Source organism: Chrysemys picta, chromosome 4 (assembly GCF_011386835.1).
Source record: "Chrysemys picta bellii isolate R12L10 chromosome 4, ASM1138683v2, whole genome shotgun sequence".
Taxonomy (NCBI): Eukaryota; Metazoa; Chordata; order Testudines; family Emydidae; genus Chrysemys; species Chrysemys picta.
In genome coordinates this window covers 148178330-148192772 of record NC_088794.1, presented here as the reverse complement: position 1 = coordinate 148192772, position 14443 = coordinate 148178330, and the positions used below count along the sequence as shown (strand labels likewise).

At 44.3% G+C, this 14443-nt stretch overlaps 1 protein-coding gene across 6 annotated transcripts in view; it reads left to right on the top strand.

Annotated features, from left to right (window-relative positions):
• Positions 1-5344, top strand: part of GNG2 (G protein subunit gamma 2) — a 92827-nt gene extending 87483 nt beyond the window's left edge. For all 6 annotated transcript variants that reach the window (XM_005290218.5, XM_065593939.1, XM_005290219.5 and 3 more), the window contains one exon: positions 1642-5344. In XM_005290218.5, the coding sequence (XP_005290275.1) occupies positions 1642-1770 (129 nt within the window). In that variant the 3' untranslated portion in view covers positions 1771-5344. The remainder of the gene's footprint in view (positions 1-1641) is intronic.
• The last annotated feature ends 9099 nt before the right edge of the window (positions 5345-14443 follow it).

Below are 14443 nucleotides of genomic sequence, written 5' to 3'. Positions count from 1 at the left end.
ATTACATGTGCAAAAATCTGTCTGCTCCTAGCAGTAGAGGGTTGGGTGGAGAGTAGGTTTTCAGGTTCTCGGAGTTGGAGGCCTACTCAGCTGGCAATCAGATCAGGTGGAGGGTCCCCTAGCCTCCAACTCTGGAAGATAACAGGTGGAATCTAAGAGCTAGGCGATGAGACAGGAGGTCTTGCAGAGTAAAATAACCATAGCAACAACCCGTCCACAAGGAGACTTGTGCAAAGATTTACATCGATTGTTCTTAAGTTTAGACTAAATTGGGAAATCTCCAGGGAGCGGATGAAAGTTTGGGACGCTGAACCTGTGTCAGTGCTGAGGGTGTGACCAACCCATTTATAAGCCCTAGAGAGGATCTTCCACATTCAGAGTGGTTTGTGGACTTGTTGTCTTATAGCAGAAGTTGAGTAAAGTCATTATGTGCCTTCAGCTGGGCGGGGCACTCCAGCTGAGGTCTGCATTTAGAAAATAGAGAGCATTTGAAGCAACAAATCCTGCTTCCTTGCCTTCCTGGTAAGGGCATTCTTTACACTTGGAAAGAAGCAATGTCCTTCTATTCACTGGGCACGCACACAGTGTAAATGCAAATACTCCAGATGAGGAAGAAAAACAATGGAGGTTCCAGTTGTTACACCACGGGCTATCTAGGAAGGGTGAAAGTTCAGTTTACATTCTATTTCCTGCTTGCAGGTCTTCCCTCAGTCTTTAGTTAGGCAAATTCCACTTGCATGAGTAAGGACTGAATAAAACCCGAGCAAGGATCTCCACTTTGGCCCTAAGGGTACCTCTACACTGCACTTAGACACCCACAGCTGGCCCATGCCAGCTGACTTGAGCTGGGTCTGTTTAATTGCAGTGTAGACGTCCAGTTCGGGCTAGAGCCCCGGCTCTAGGGCCCTGGGGGGTGGAAGGGTCCCAGAGCTTGGCTGCAACCTGAGCCGGAATGTCTACACTGCAATTAAACAGCCCCTGAGCCCCGTGAGTCCAAGTCAGCAGGCGTGGGCCAGCTGCAGGTGGTTTAATGGCCGTGTAGACATGCCCTAAGTGACCGGTGCAGTTGGGACAACACTTTGGCACTAAAGTTTGGTGGTGATTGCAGCCGCTAGAGAACAATCCCTTTTCAAAGTAGAAGAGTCGTGCAGTTTAAAGGGGAATTTCCCCCGTTGGTGTACCACTTTAAAATGGATCTTAGAGTTCAGGAGCACTTCAGATTCCTAGCCAGTTACATTCTATGGTCACTCTTACCTAAGGATGATATGAATGCCAAGTAGTGAACAAGGACAGGGCTGTGATTGTTGTAATGCCGAGTTAGAAAGTCCATCGATTGGTAGTGAGTACAGTGAAGGAGCAAGTGGGAACTTCAGGCAACTTCTCTATCTTCCATTCACCTAAATAAGATGCTTTAATTTAGGGGGACCAGACAGCAAATGTGAAAAATTGGGTTGGGGTGGGGGGTAATAGGAGCCTATAAGAAAGACCCAAAAATCAGGACTGTCCCTATAAAATTGGGACATCTGGTCATCCTACTTTAATTCCATGCTGCTGAAGTGCTCCCTCCTTTGTGTGCTCTGAAGTGGAGGAGCTCCAGACAACGTAGTTCAAGGCTTATACAGAGTGTGCATTTATTTTCAGGTGTCAAAAGCAGCGGCAGACTTGATGGCGTACTGCGAAGCCCATGCCAAGGAAGACCCTCTCCTGACCCCGGTGCCAGCTTCAGAAAACCCCTTTAGAGAGAAGAAGTTCTTCTGTGCGATTCTGTAAGCCCTCCATGAGCCTGACATGCACTCGGTCTGCTCTGAACACTGATGTAGCATTTTTAGCAATGTGGACAACTTTCTAGTCCACAGAATTTAAAAAATAACAAGGCCTGGAAGATCCGGAGATGTGCATGTTTAAAGAAACTGGTCACCTTTTTGGGGAATAAGATCTACATCGTGAGGCAGAAGATCTGAGGTCTGCAGAGTTACCGAGATAGAAAAATATGTAAAGATTAAATGTGTGTCACTTTTCTGCTCACAAAAAAAACCCAACAAAAAACAAACCCTTGTTTGATTGTTCCATATTTAAAAAAGACACTTGTGCTGAGCAAGGTAAAGGTTGAGGCTGTGTATATCCTCCTTGGAATGATTATCGTTGGGTTTTTCCAAATAATACTTATTTAAGTTGAATTGTCAAATATCACAACAGGCTAGATTACTATTATATTACTTAATGTTTGGTCTCGTGCTTTTTTTGTTTTGTTTTTGCATTAGAGTAACACAGAGATGGATGGGATTCCTCAAAAGATAACAAACTAAACCGTTTAGCAAGGGCTTAGTCAGTATACTTCACATCTGCAGTGTGAACACTGTCTGTCTGTGTGTTTCTCGCAACCTCTTACCACGACTTCTAACACTTGTATATGGTAGCTTCAGTTGTAAAAGTAAATCGGGTGTTGTGATTGGTGCTTCATATTTTTGTGACTACTTTTAAGTAATAGTGCATGAAAAGATCCCGGTGTTCAATCCATTTAGAAACTTCTATTGTTCAGAGCCACATGCTGGTGGAAGACGCTGTAGAGAAAAAACAAGAGATGTTCTGACAGCAAAGAGAAAATTACTCTAATGCCTTAGATGTGCCTGAAATACCTCTCATCTTATGTAGGGTTGCCAGCTACTGAGAAGCCTATTCCTGAAATCAGAACAGTTTATACGGGGAGTTTAGGGTCACTCAGATCCATGGAGGTCATAGGGTAAAACCAAGAAGAAAAATGATATATGTTTATTTTAACCAAGTTGTCTCTGGTCCTCCCCTACCCTTCTGTGCCTCTTCTCTTTACCCATGTTTCTCGATTTTAATATCACCTGATCTATATTAATGTTTCACAGCAGCACGTCTTATCTGAACCATGTCCCTTAAGCAGCATGACAGAGCCAGCCTACAGCAGGCCTGCTGCTGTACTCTGCTAAGTGGCTGATCCAAGCGTGGCTTGATTCAGAGGGGACCTCAGATGGAAGGCAGTGCAAATTTGTCCACCCCTGTGCAATTCTCTGCTTCCATTATACTGCCCTCAATGGGTATCTTTTCCCAAATCTATTGGCTCTAAACCACAGTGTTTACAAAACTCCCTCTGCCATCGAATCTGACTGCTATTTTCAATCCCCTCTTCCCCCACTCATTCAGAACAGGCTTTTACTAACAGAAGGGCCATAGCACTCTAGCCAAACAATGGCAACATGCAGATCGCAAATGTGCATATGGTTATAATAGCGAGAGGACTCCATACTGAAGGACTAAGGGTGATCTATCAACCACTGACGTTTTTGTTAATGTGTTGGACTCCCGTTAGCCGGTCACTAACCATCCAGCCCTTTGTGTGCTTTCACCATGTATTTCTTACCGCTTTAACCTCCCATCACGAAACAAAATGAGAGTCAAGAAAATTGGGTGCATCTTTAAATAGAGCACCCAATTATAGGGTGGTATATTGACACGACATACCTCGAACAGCTTAAGGTGGAAGCTTGCAACTTCCTCGCTTTGTAAATATCATGCTGTGAGTTGCTGTTCCAGGTGGACCTCCGTTAAAGCCTCCAAGCTGGATCATGAGGCATTAAGAAAGATGGCGAGGTGGCTCTCTAATCGATCGGATGAGCCCTGCTAACCAGGGCAAAGCCAAACCATCAGAATGGTGTCCTGGTGGAAGCACCCAGTGCTTTGCTTACCTATAGCCTGAAATTGACAAATTTGTTTAATCCGCTTTAGGAAACTTGTCCTAACCAGATGTAGAGCGAGAAGATAAGCCCAGAGGCTACAAACGTCAATTTGAACACCATAAACACCTAATATTTCAGGTGGAGGCTGAGGCCATCTGAAATGGCCCCATAAAGAGCTCAGAGAGGCAGGTTACAGTATCAGGTACAGTATGCGACTCCAAACATACCTTGAGGAGATTCTACTGCTGTTTAAATTGGGTTCTGGCCTTTGGCCTGAAGCGGGACTGCTGCGATTGCAAAGACACCCATACGCCTCACACCTAAACAGCATTGAGAGAGGAGCTGTCATATGCCACCGGTGCAGGAGTGAGAACGGCTCCAGCTTTCCAGGCTATTCTGAACCCTTAGAACGCTTTCATTTTTGGCTCAAAAACCCAGCAGCTATACATTTAGGATAATTCCGGATCCATGGCAACCCTGTTAATATGAAGTTCCAAATCAGGGATGAGTTCAAATTTTTGTATTTAAAAGGACAACAGAGTCTTAAGGTACCTGTCAGAAAATCTTTATAGCCCATAACAAAGTGGAAATTGTTTTTGACTAACTCTTTTCTACTCTTGCATCCTTGTGTACAGGCAGAAGGGTTTCTGTAGCGAAAACCACTTATTGTAACAGTGGATTCTCTCTTTCTGATTCTTGGCATCTGGGAATGTTTATACAATACAACCAGTAGCTCAGTGGTGTACGACTTGCCTTGCTAGCTTTCAAATACAAGATCCTGTATTTCAATCTTTATACTGTATGTTTGACTAGCTTGGGTTTCATTTGACCAATGAGTAACTCTACAGCTGTTTTCACTTGTGTTGGTAAAAACAATGTAAATATATTGCAACTGTACTTTTTTAATAAGATCTACTATAACTGACAATGAAGCATAGCTTAATTAGTCAAGACCCTAAATCTCACTAATCCCGGAACAGTACTCCAATCCTGGCAGGAAGTTTTGTCATAACTTTTTAATGACTTACATATTTTACAACTTAAGTTCTTTAAAAGAATGCTCCATGACATTTTAAATTACACCAAAACATTCATTCAGTATCTCTTTTGTTACAGTTACTACTTCGGATTTTTTAAAATTCTTTTTAATTGGGGACGCAACCAGAAAATCTCACCCTAGTATTTATATTTACACAGACCCACTTTCACTAGCAAAGTAGAAATTTTACCTACCAAGAAAATTTTCCCCTATAAAAAAGTAAAATATTTCAATATTGAAAATATATTGATTCTGTATATTCAACATGGTATACATTTGTTTGATATACTGAAGGTCTTTTCAATAAAAATATCCTATGTACGGGAGTGTGATTTCCCCCCCCCCCCCCCTCCCGCTACAAACTTTGTTCATAGCAGTGGTGAGTTGCTACATGTACATTATGTCATATCAGCCAGAGAGGTGGATGCATCTTCCTACCCAAGAAGCTATCTGTTTGCAGGAAGAGGATCAGCGTAAATGTCAGTGGGTGTTTTCTTTTTTGTTTTTCAAACAGGGAAACTTGAAGTTGTGATGTAGTGCACACGCTCATCCCATGTGATCAATGTATGTGTATGAAATAAAATTTTGGATTCGTTTCAAATATTGTCTGTTTGCTTTTTAAAGTAGCAGTCAGGGTTGGTGGGTTTTTCTTCTTTTTCACAAGTTAACTCTCCTGCTCCAAATGACAGAACCAAATGTGTTCAGGATATGATGTTGGTTTAGGGAGCTTTCCAAACTAACCGTAAACCACATCCCCCTCCCCCCCCACCGCCCCCTCGGTTTCAATAGCCGCTTTTGTGATGGTGTGAAAGGGAAAGAGGCCTTTCAGAACCTCAGCTTTCCCAGGACCCTCTCTAAGACGCTGTTTGCTTTAAGGAAATTTCCACTGATGTAATTACACTACTGCAACCCCCTGATGTGGACATGCTGCCCCAGAGCTTACGCTGACACAGTTTACTTTGGGGTGTTACCAGCTTAAGCGGCACAGGTGTAAACCTGTCTTTTTGCCAGTGCAGCACATCTGTACAGGTGTGACTACCCAGAGGTAGTGCAAATTGCTGGTAGGCAAGGCACAGTGGGTGGTAAATGTTTAGAACCTACCTCCTATAGAGAATGGTGACTCTATCCCACTGCAGGGAAGGCCAGATGTCATCCTCATTCCTGCCTTGTTTCTCCCCCACCACTCCTAAAAGTAAAAATGAAGTCAAATGCGAGAAGCAGCAGCTACTTAATCCTGGGGGTGAGAGGGTATTGCCAGCCGGATCCTAGCACCTGCCTCTGGAAGAAGCTGATGACTTGACTCAGCTACTCGACACTGTCAAAGGCTTTGGAAATGGAGGATAAATTCTTGGCTATATGAGTTGCCTCCCCCGTTCCAAAATCCCTGGGACCCGTAATGGAACTAGAGTGGAAAGCCCCGCACAGGAGGAAATGACCAGTCTGCCATAAGTAAAAGATACCGGGAAGCAAAGGGGGTCCCAAGTTCACCTCCCCATCTCAGGCAAATGCTTTTGTTTTCCAGAAAAAGGCAGATCTCTGCTCTTGTGGGGGCACACGTTCAACCTTTCCAGGACGAGACTCCAAATTCCCAGCTGCTGCATGGGAGCTCTGTGTGAAACACCAGCTTAGTTTCACTCACTTAAACTGGCCCAGCATGTGACCATGCCCCTGTGGAAATAGTCCAGATTCCATTCTTTTTCACCAATGAACTGCCTCCCCTTTCATGCAAGCATACAGCCACCCCGTGTGTGCAGCTGCCTTCTTCCTGGGAAAGATGGTGCACTTTGTTTTCCCACCCTCTTCTCCTAACATCTTCACAGGGTGAGTGGCTGCTTTACTTCCCCCGGAGTGGACAACATGTGTGCACTCTTTCCCAGTCCAAAGGAAAGGCTCCCGCTCCCTGTTGCAATGATCTTCCAGCAGGTCAATGTAAGCTCCTTGTACTGTCTTTGCGTCCTATACAGTGCCGAGCATGCTGGCATTTAACATAACTATTAGCCTCTCTCCATGGCAAGAGGAATTAATCAACATTTATCTGAAGGGTGCTGCCTTCCCCTGGGGCTCTCTCTATTGAAGTACAAACTGGAAATGAAATGTTTGCTCAGGGGATCAGTAATGGCCCAGGATACAGAAGCTTTCACCTTTTGGTCATAGGTTCAGATCTAGGACAGTACAATAGTAACGAACAGTCTTTACTACACAGAAGATGTATGTACAGACATTTAGCTGGTCTCAGCTCAGTTGTTCCTAGGGGATGTGTCCACCTCACAAAAGCTGAGTAATTAACTTGTACTGAATGATTTGTTTCCGGTTAATTTAGTGTCTTTGTTCCCCATATGGAAAAGAACGGTAGAATTTCACTGGGAAGATACCAGCAGAGTTCCACAGAAATGAACGTAAGAACGACCATACTGGGTCAGGCCAATGGTCCATCTAGCCCAATATCCTGTCTTCCGACAGTGGCCAGTGCCAGACGCTTCAGAGGGAATGAATAGAACAGAACAAATATCAAGTGATCCATCCCTGTGGTCCAGTCCCAGCTTCTGCCAATCAGAGGTTTAGGGACAGCCAGAGCATAGGGTTGTGTCCCTGACCATCTTGGCTAATAGCCATTGATGGACCTATCCTCCATGAAGGTATCTAATTCTTTTTTGAACCCAGGTATGATTTTGGCCTTCACAACATCCCCTGGCAACGAGTTCTACAGGTTGACTTTGTGTTGTGTGAACAAGTACTTCCTTTTGTTTGTTTTAAATCTGCTGCTTATTAATTCCGTTGGGTGACCCCTGGTCCCTAGGCTATGTGAAGGGGTAGATAATCATTTTCTCCACACCATTCATGAGTTTATAGAGCGCTATCATATCCCCCCTTTAGGCACCTCTTTTCTAAGCTGAGCAACCCCAGTCTTTTTAACCTCTCCTTGTCTGGAAGCTGTTCCATACCCCTAATCAATGTTGTTGCCCTTCTCTGTCTTTTCCAAGATATATACTAATATATCTTTTTTGAGATGGAGCGACCAGACCTGCACACAGTATTCAAGGGGTGGGCATCCTATGGACTTATATAGTGGCATTATGATATTCACTGTTTTATTATCTATCCCTTTCCTAATGGTTTCTGTTACCTTTTTGGACTGCTGCTGCACATTGAGAGGATGTTTTCAGAGAACTATTTGGGGTTCTATATAAGGAACTCTATATGACATTCTATACCCTGGGGGAGCGCCCTGTAGCCTCCATATTCCTCATTTATATATAATTGTGATCGTGCATATAAAGCCTGCCATGTGTGGTATCAGGGGAAAGGTTATGATCTGCTGAAAGTCACTGTTCTATCTAAATATGTATATCATTAGTGCACATGAAGTTATGAGATTGTGTTGTATGCATGTCAGTAACACATGCTGTAAATTGGGGAATCTGCCAGATATTAGAATCATAGAATCATAGAATATCAGAGTTGGAAGGGACCTCAGGAGGTCATCTAGTCCAACCCCCTGCTCAAAGCAGGACCAATTCCCAGCTAAATCATCCCAGCCAGGGCTTTGTCAAGCCGGGCCTTAAAAACCTCCAAGGAAGGAAACTCCACCACCTCCCTAGGTAACGCATTCCAGTGTTTCACCACCCTCCTAGTGAAATAGTTTTTCCTGATATCCAACCTGGACCTCCCCCACTGCAACTTGAGACCATTGCTCCTTGTTCTGTCATCTGCCACCACTGAGAACAGCCGAGCTCCATCCTCTTTGGAACCCCCCTTCAGGTAGTTGAAGGCTGCTATCAAATCCCCCCTCATTCTTCTCTTCTGGAGACTAAACAATCCCAGTTCCCTCAGCCTCTCCTCATAAGTCATGTGCTCCAGACCCCTAATCATTTTTGTTGCCCTCCGCTGGACTCTTTCCAATTTTTCCACATCCTTCTTGTAGTGTGGGGCCCAAAACTGGACACAGTATTCCAGATGAGGCCTCACCAATGTCGAATAAAGGGGAACGATCACGTTCCTCGATCTGCTGGCAATGCCCCTACTTATACAGCCCAAAATGCCGTTAGCCTTCTTGGCAACAAGAGCACACTGTTGACTCATATCCAGCTTCTCGTCCACTGTGACCCCTAGGTCCTTTTCTGCAGAACTGCTACCTAGCCATTCGGTCCCTAGTCTGTAGCAGTGCATGGGATTCTTCCGTCCTAAGTGCAGGACTCTGCACTTGTCCTTGTTGAACCTCATCAGGTTTTTTTTGGCCCAATCCTCTAATTTGTCTAGGTCCCTCTGTATCCGATCCCTACCCTCTAGTGTATCTACCACGCCTCCTAGTTTAGTGTCATCTGCAAACTTGCTGAGAGTGCAGTCCACACCATCCTCCAGATCATTAATAAAGATATTAAACAAAACCGGCCCCAGGACCGACCCTTGGGGCACTCCGCTTGAAACCGGCTGCCAACTAGACATGGAGCCATTGATCACTACCCGTTGAGCCCGACGATCTAGCCAGCTTTCTATCCACCTTACAGTCCATTCATCCAGCCCATACTTCTTTAACTTGGCGGCAAGAATACTGTGGGAGACCGTATCAAAAGCTTTGCTAAAGTCAAGGAATAACACATCCACTGCTTTCCCCTCATCCACAGAGCCAGTTATCTCATCATAGAAGGCAATTAGGTTAGTCAGGCACGACTTCCCCTTCGTGAATCCATGCTGACTGTTCCTGATCACTTTCCTCTCCTCTAAATGTTTCATAATTGATTCCTTGAGGACCTGCTCCATGATTTTTCCAGGGACTGAGGTGAGGCTGACTGGCCTGTAGTTCCCCGGATCCTCCTTCTTCCCTTTTTTAAAGATGGGTACTACATTAGCCTTTTTCCAGTCATCTGGGACCTCCCCCGATCGCCATGAGTTTTCAAAAATAATGGCTAATGGCTCTGCAATCTCACCCGCCAACTCCTTTAGCACCCTCGGATGCAGCGCATCCGGCCCCAGAGACAACAGCAAGGAAAGTAAGCAACGCCTGGGCAGGTGTCAAACAACCATCAACAGCCATTGTCCAGCAAAGGAGCTACATTTCAATGACTCACCTGCATAAGGCTACACCAGGGGAATTGATCAATCTTGCCTGGGGACTCAGCAATGCCCGCCAGACTTTCCTGGCCCTGGACTTGTATTCTCCAAGCACATGGACTAAGGGTATAAAACAGAACACAGGGGCCCCATGCTTGGCCTTTCTCCTTCCCCCACCTATGCTGCCAGTAACAAGGACACTGAGAAGACTGAAGACTCCAACAGAGGAGACTGGCCCAGGTTTCAAGGGTGAAACCTGTGTACTATGAACTGCAATATACAGTGGGGCGAGAAAAACTGCTTAACGTAGATATTGCCCAGTCTAATAGGGTTGAGAATTTAGACCGGGGTCGGCAATCTGCAGCACGTGAGCTGATTGTTAGTGGCACTCTGCTGCCAGCCGGGGTCCCAGCCGCCGGCCCCGCTCAGCCCGCTGCCGGCCTGGATGGACGGAACCCTAGGCTGGCAGCAGGCTGAGCGGGGCTGGTGGATGGAACCCCAGACCGGCAGCGGGCTGAGTGTCTCAGCCCGCTGCTGGTCTGGGGTTCCGTCTGCTGCCCGCGCTGCCGGTCTGGGGTCCCAGCTGCTGACCCCTGCCAGCTGGGGTCCCGGCCGCCAGCCCCGCTCAGTCCGCTGCCAGTCTGAGGTTCTGTCCGCCGGCTCCTGTAAATGTAAAATGTATTACTGGCATGCGAAATTACAGTAAATAAATGAAGACTTGGCACACCACTTCTCAAAGGTTGCCGACCCCTGGTTTAGACTAAGTGCTTCTATTTTATTTTTCTTTTGATAAGTAACTCTGACATTTTGCCTATCACTTAAAATCTATCTTTTGTAGTCAATAAATGTGTTTAACTCCTTATCTTTACCAGTGAGTTTGCCTGAACTGTTTGGTAAGGGTGTTCGCTCAGGTTTGCAAAGGCCAGTGTATATCCACATTCCATCAATGAAGTGGTGAACCAATTAATAAATTTGCACTGCTCATCTTGAGGTACAAGGCTGGGAGCTGGTGCCTTTCTCTGCATGATTTGTGAGTAGCTCTGGGAGCATTCATGCAATCTAGCTGGGTGTGGGGCTCCACATGCTGAGTGATAGCTCCTGGAGGGGTTTGCTGCTTGTCACTAGCAAAGCATTGGGAGAGACAGCCCAGGCTGGAGAGTTAAGGGGGCACAGCGGTCTCACGGCTGCAGGTTGCACCCCAGGGATCCCGTCACACTTTTGAATTCTGTAGGCTTTTATAGAGAAGGATACCCTTTAATTGGTGCTTTGCACCTTCCTATAGAATGCTATAGCAGGGATATAATTCTCTTTTAAATTCTATGCCAGTACCAAAAACCTCTAGAAAAACTAACAGGATCAAGAAGACTCCAGAATTCCAACTGATTTCTATAAGGGTCATGATTTTTCACTGTTTTATTGAATGCATTTATTAGAAATTACTTGGTGAATGATTTTATGAAGAACTCTTAGAAGTGACCCAGGAAGGTTTTAGGCTGCAGTGTGTAGTCCGCATTTGAAACACAAGTTGTGTTGGTTAATTTTGCTTGGCTATACAATATGGTTCAGTTTCCTGAATGGATGAGCTCTAAGAAGGAGGTGTCAGTTTCCAAGTCTCTTGTTTACAAATTGTACTGGCACCATTCTGAGAACGACATCACTGTTATTTGGTGCTTCTGCTAACAGAGTGGCATGGAGTGCAAACGTAGCAGTAATATTTATGGTATGATGTAAAATACACAGTAGGATCTGTTATCTTCAGTAGTCACCAGGCAGCAAATATAGGCATTTCCAAAGCTGTATGGGCCATTTCTGAACTCTATGCCCTGGAGACTACCTTATAAGTCAGGAGCGATATGAGTTAAACAATTTTTGTAATACAATTTGGTGCAGAGACTTTAACTCAGCTGAAGTTACTTTAAATTCACTCTGGCGCAACAATGGCCAAATAAAAAGGAATTTTTTGCTCACAGTGAAAACTTGGTTAGAAGCCATGTTATCATGGCATTTTCCTTATCTGGTATCTTAGCTTCCAGGCACCTTAATCTGCCCAGCTGGAAAAATAGGACCTCCCTGAACAGTGGATGCTGAACTGGAGTTGAACCATTTAGGAAAATAAATGTAAAGGAAAAGATGCTCAAGGCTAAAGCCAATAAAAGGAAAATTCTTATTTCATATCCGTGGGCCTTGCGAGTTTATTATAGGAAGAAGACTGCATTGGTGAGTGTCTTAACAGAACTGCTCAATGGCCATATTTCTCCTAAAAGATAGAGACAGTGAGAGTAGGAAGTGGATTGTAGCAATAACAGGAAAGGTATGAAGAGAAGAAAAAGGTGTGCAAAATCATACTGTGTGTAGCTCTTTTAATATTTATTTTTTAAATGCCAGGTAGAAATCTAACTTTCATCCTCATCCTCCCTTCTTTAATTTTGGTCATAAAACTCCTTATTTAGACAGAAAGCATTGTTTAAGTTCAGCTCCTAAAAGATGCAGATCTTATCTAATTAAAATGCTATGAAAAATGTTACTATAAATGTATCACACTTTTCTTACAAATGCACTGTAAAGAAAGTGTAAGTATTCTCACACTTGCTTCTTATCAAACTGTCTGTACTGAGCTATCTTGATTATCACTTCAAAAGGTATTTTTTTTTCCTCTTACTTAATTGGCCTCTCAGAGTTGGTAAGACAACTCCCACCTGTTCATGCTCTCTGTATGTGTGTATATATATCTCCTCAATATATGTTTCACTCTATATGCATCCAAAGAAGTGGGTTGTAGCCCACAAAAGCTTATGCTCTAATAAATTTGTTAGTCTCTAAGGTGCCACAAGTACTCCTGTTCTTTTGGAGGATACAGACTAACACGGCTGCTACCCTGAAACCTGTAAAGAATCAGGAATTATTACATTTCTCATAAGCCCTCTGCTGGCCAGTTTGGACTTCTGCAGGCAAATTCTTCATCCACCTAAAGCGGGCAAGTAAGGGAAACTCAATTCTTTCTCTTGTTCCCTGGCACAACAGCCTCATTACCCGTCTATCTCTGAGACTCCTACATACACAGCCTAACTTAGTACTTACCAAGTTCGGTGGAGAATGCTGTAGCCTTTGAAATATGAAAGATAACACTTGTTCTATTCTTCTTTGAACTCAAATTCAATAGGTGATGAAAGTCAGAGCTCCATGAATGTACATATATTTTCTTATTTATAAAAAACCCACCCAAACTGTGCTTGGCACTGCCCATATAACTAAGTTAACATGGTCCTTGCCCTGGAGGTTTCACAGTCTAAACAGCCCGTGACTAGACAAGGGACAAGAAATAGGATGTACCAAAAGCAGACGAATGAATAGTGGGGTTAAGCATGCATTTTTTTCTCCCAGGATTTATTAAAATAGTTATAATTTGTAAATACTTTGAGAAGATCATTCGGGCATGTAGACCTCTCAGAAGAAAGTGTTTGCAAGGAGAATGTGCAGGCAGATCAACTTGGGAAAGGGCTCAAAAAAAGTGTCTCTCAACTTTTCTAGACTACTCTACCCTTTTCGGGAGTCTTTGTCTTGCGCACCCCAAGTTTCACCTCACTTAAAAACTACTTGCTTACAAAATCCGACATAAAAATACAGAAGTGTCACAGCACACTAGTACTGAAAAATTGCTGACTTTCTCATTTTTACCATATAATTCTTCAATCAATCAATTGGAATATAAATACTGCACTTATATTTCAGGGTATAGTCTATAGAGCAGGATAAACAAGTCATTGTCTGTATGACATTTTAGTTTGTACTGACTTTGTTAGTGCTTTTTATGGAGCCTGTTGTAAAACTAGGCAAATATCTACATGAGGAGTTGATGTACCTCCTGGAAGATCTCCTGTATACTCCCAGGGGTACGTGTACCCCCGGTTGAGAACCACTGCTCTAAACCCACAGGACCTCATGGAAGAAAGCAGGGAAAAGAGAATAAGAAAGGGCACAAGAGGGGCAGTTAGACATGAGTTTCGACAGAGCAAAATGGGCACAAGCAAAACTATGAGAGCAGAAATGTAGGAAGGAGCTAAGTAAAGCGGGACCTTGAAGGCAGGGAGAAAGACCTTCAGTGCAAGGGTTTGGGGACGTCCGTAATGGAAGATAAAGAGAAGCTGGATATGAATCAGGGACGTGGGCAAGCTGTGTTTTACAGCAGCATTTGGATGGATTACAGAGAGGTCAAGGCTGAGAATGAGGGTGGCCAGCGAGAAGGAGGTTATAGAGTTCAAGTTGAGAGACTACTAGGGGGCATAGTTGGGAATGGAGGGGAAGTGACCGCACTCATCTTTATGATGAGCCTGGGAAGTTCTTTAACTAATTTTCCACCTTGTCAATTGATCGTTAGAATTTTGCCTTCCACAGCTCACAGCTCCTCTGAGTCCTAAGCAACCACACATTGTAGTTCCCCTCCTTCTCATGCTTGAGGCACTGATGCTCACCCACCATGCTGCTAACAGTGAGTATTTGGAGGCCTCTCTAGAAGTGACCCAGGAAGGGTGATACAGAGCACAACAAGGTGTTTACAAGGCTGAGTGCATTTGTCTCTGCCGCTTTTCCTTCCCTGATGGTCATTTCCTCCCTCACTAAATTTGGGGCCAGGCATAACAACATGTAATGCTGT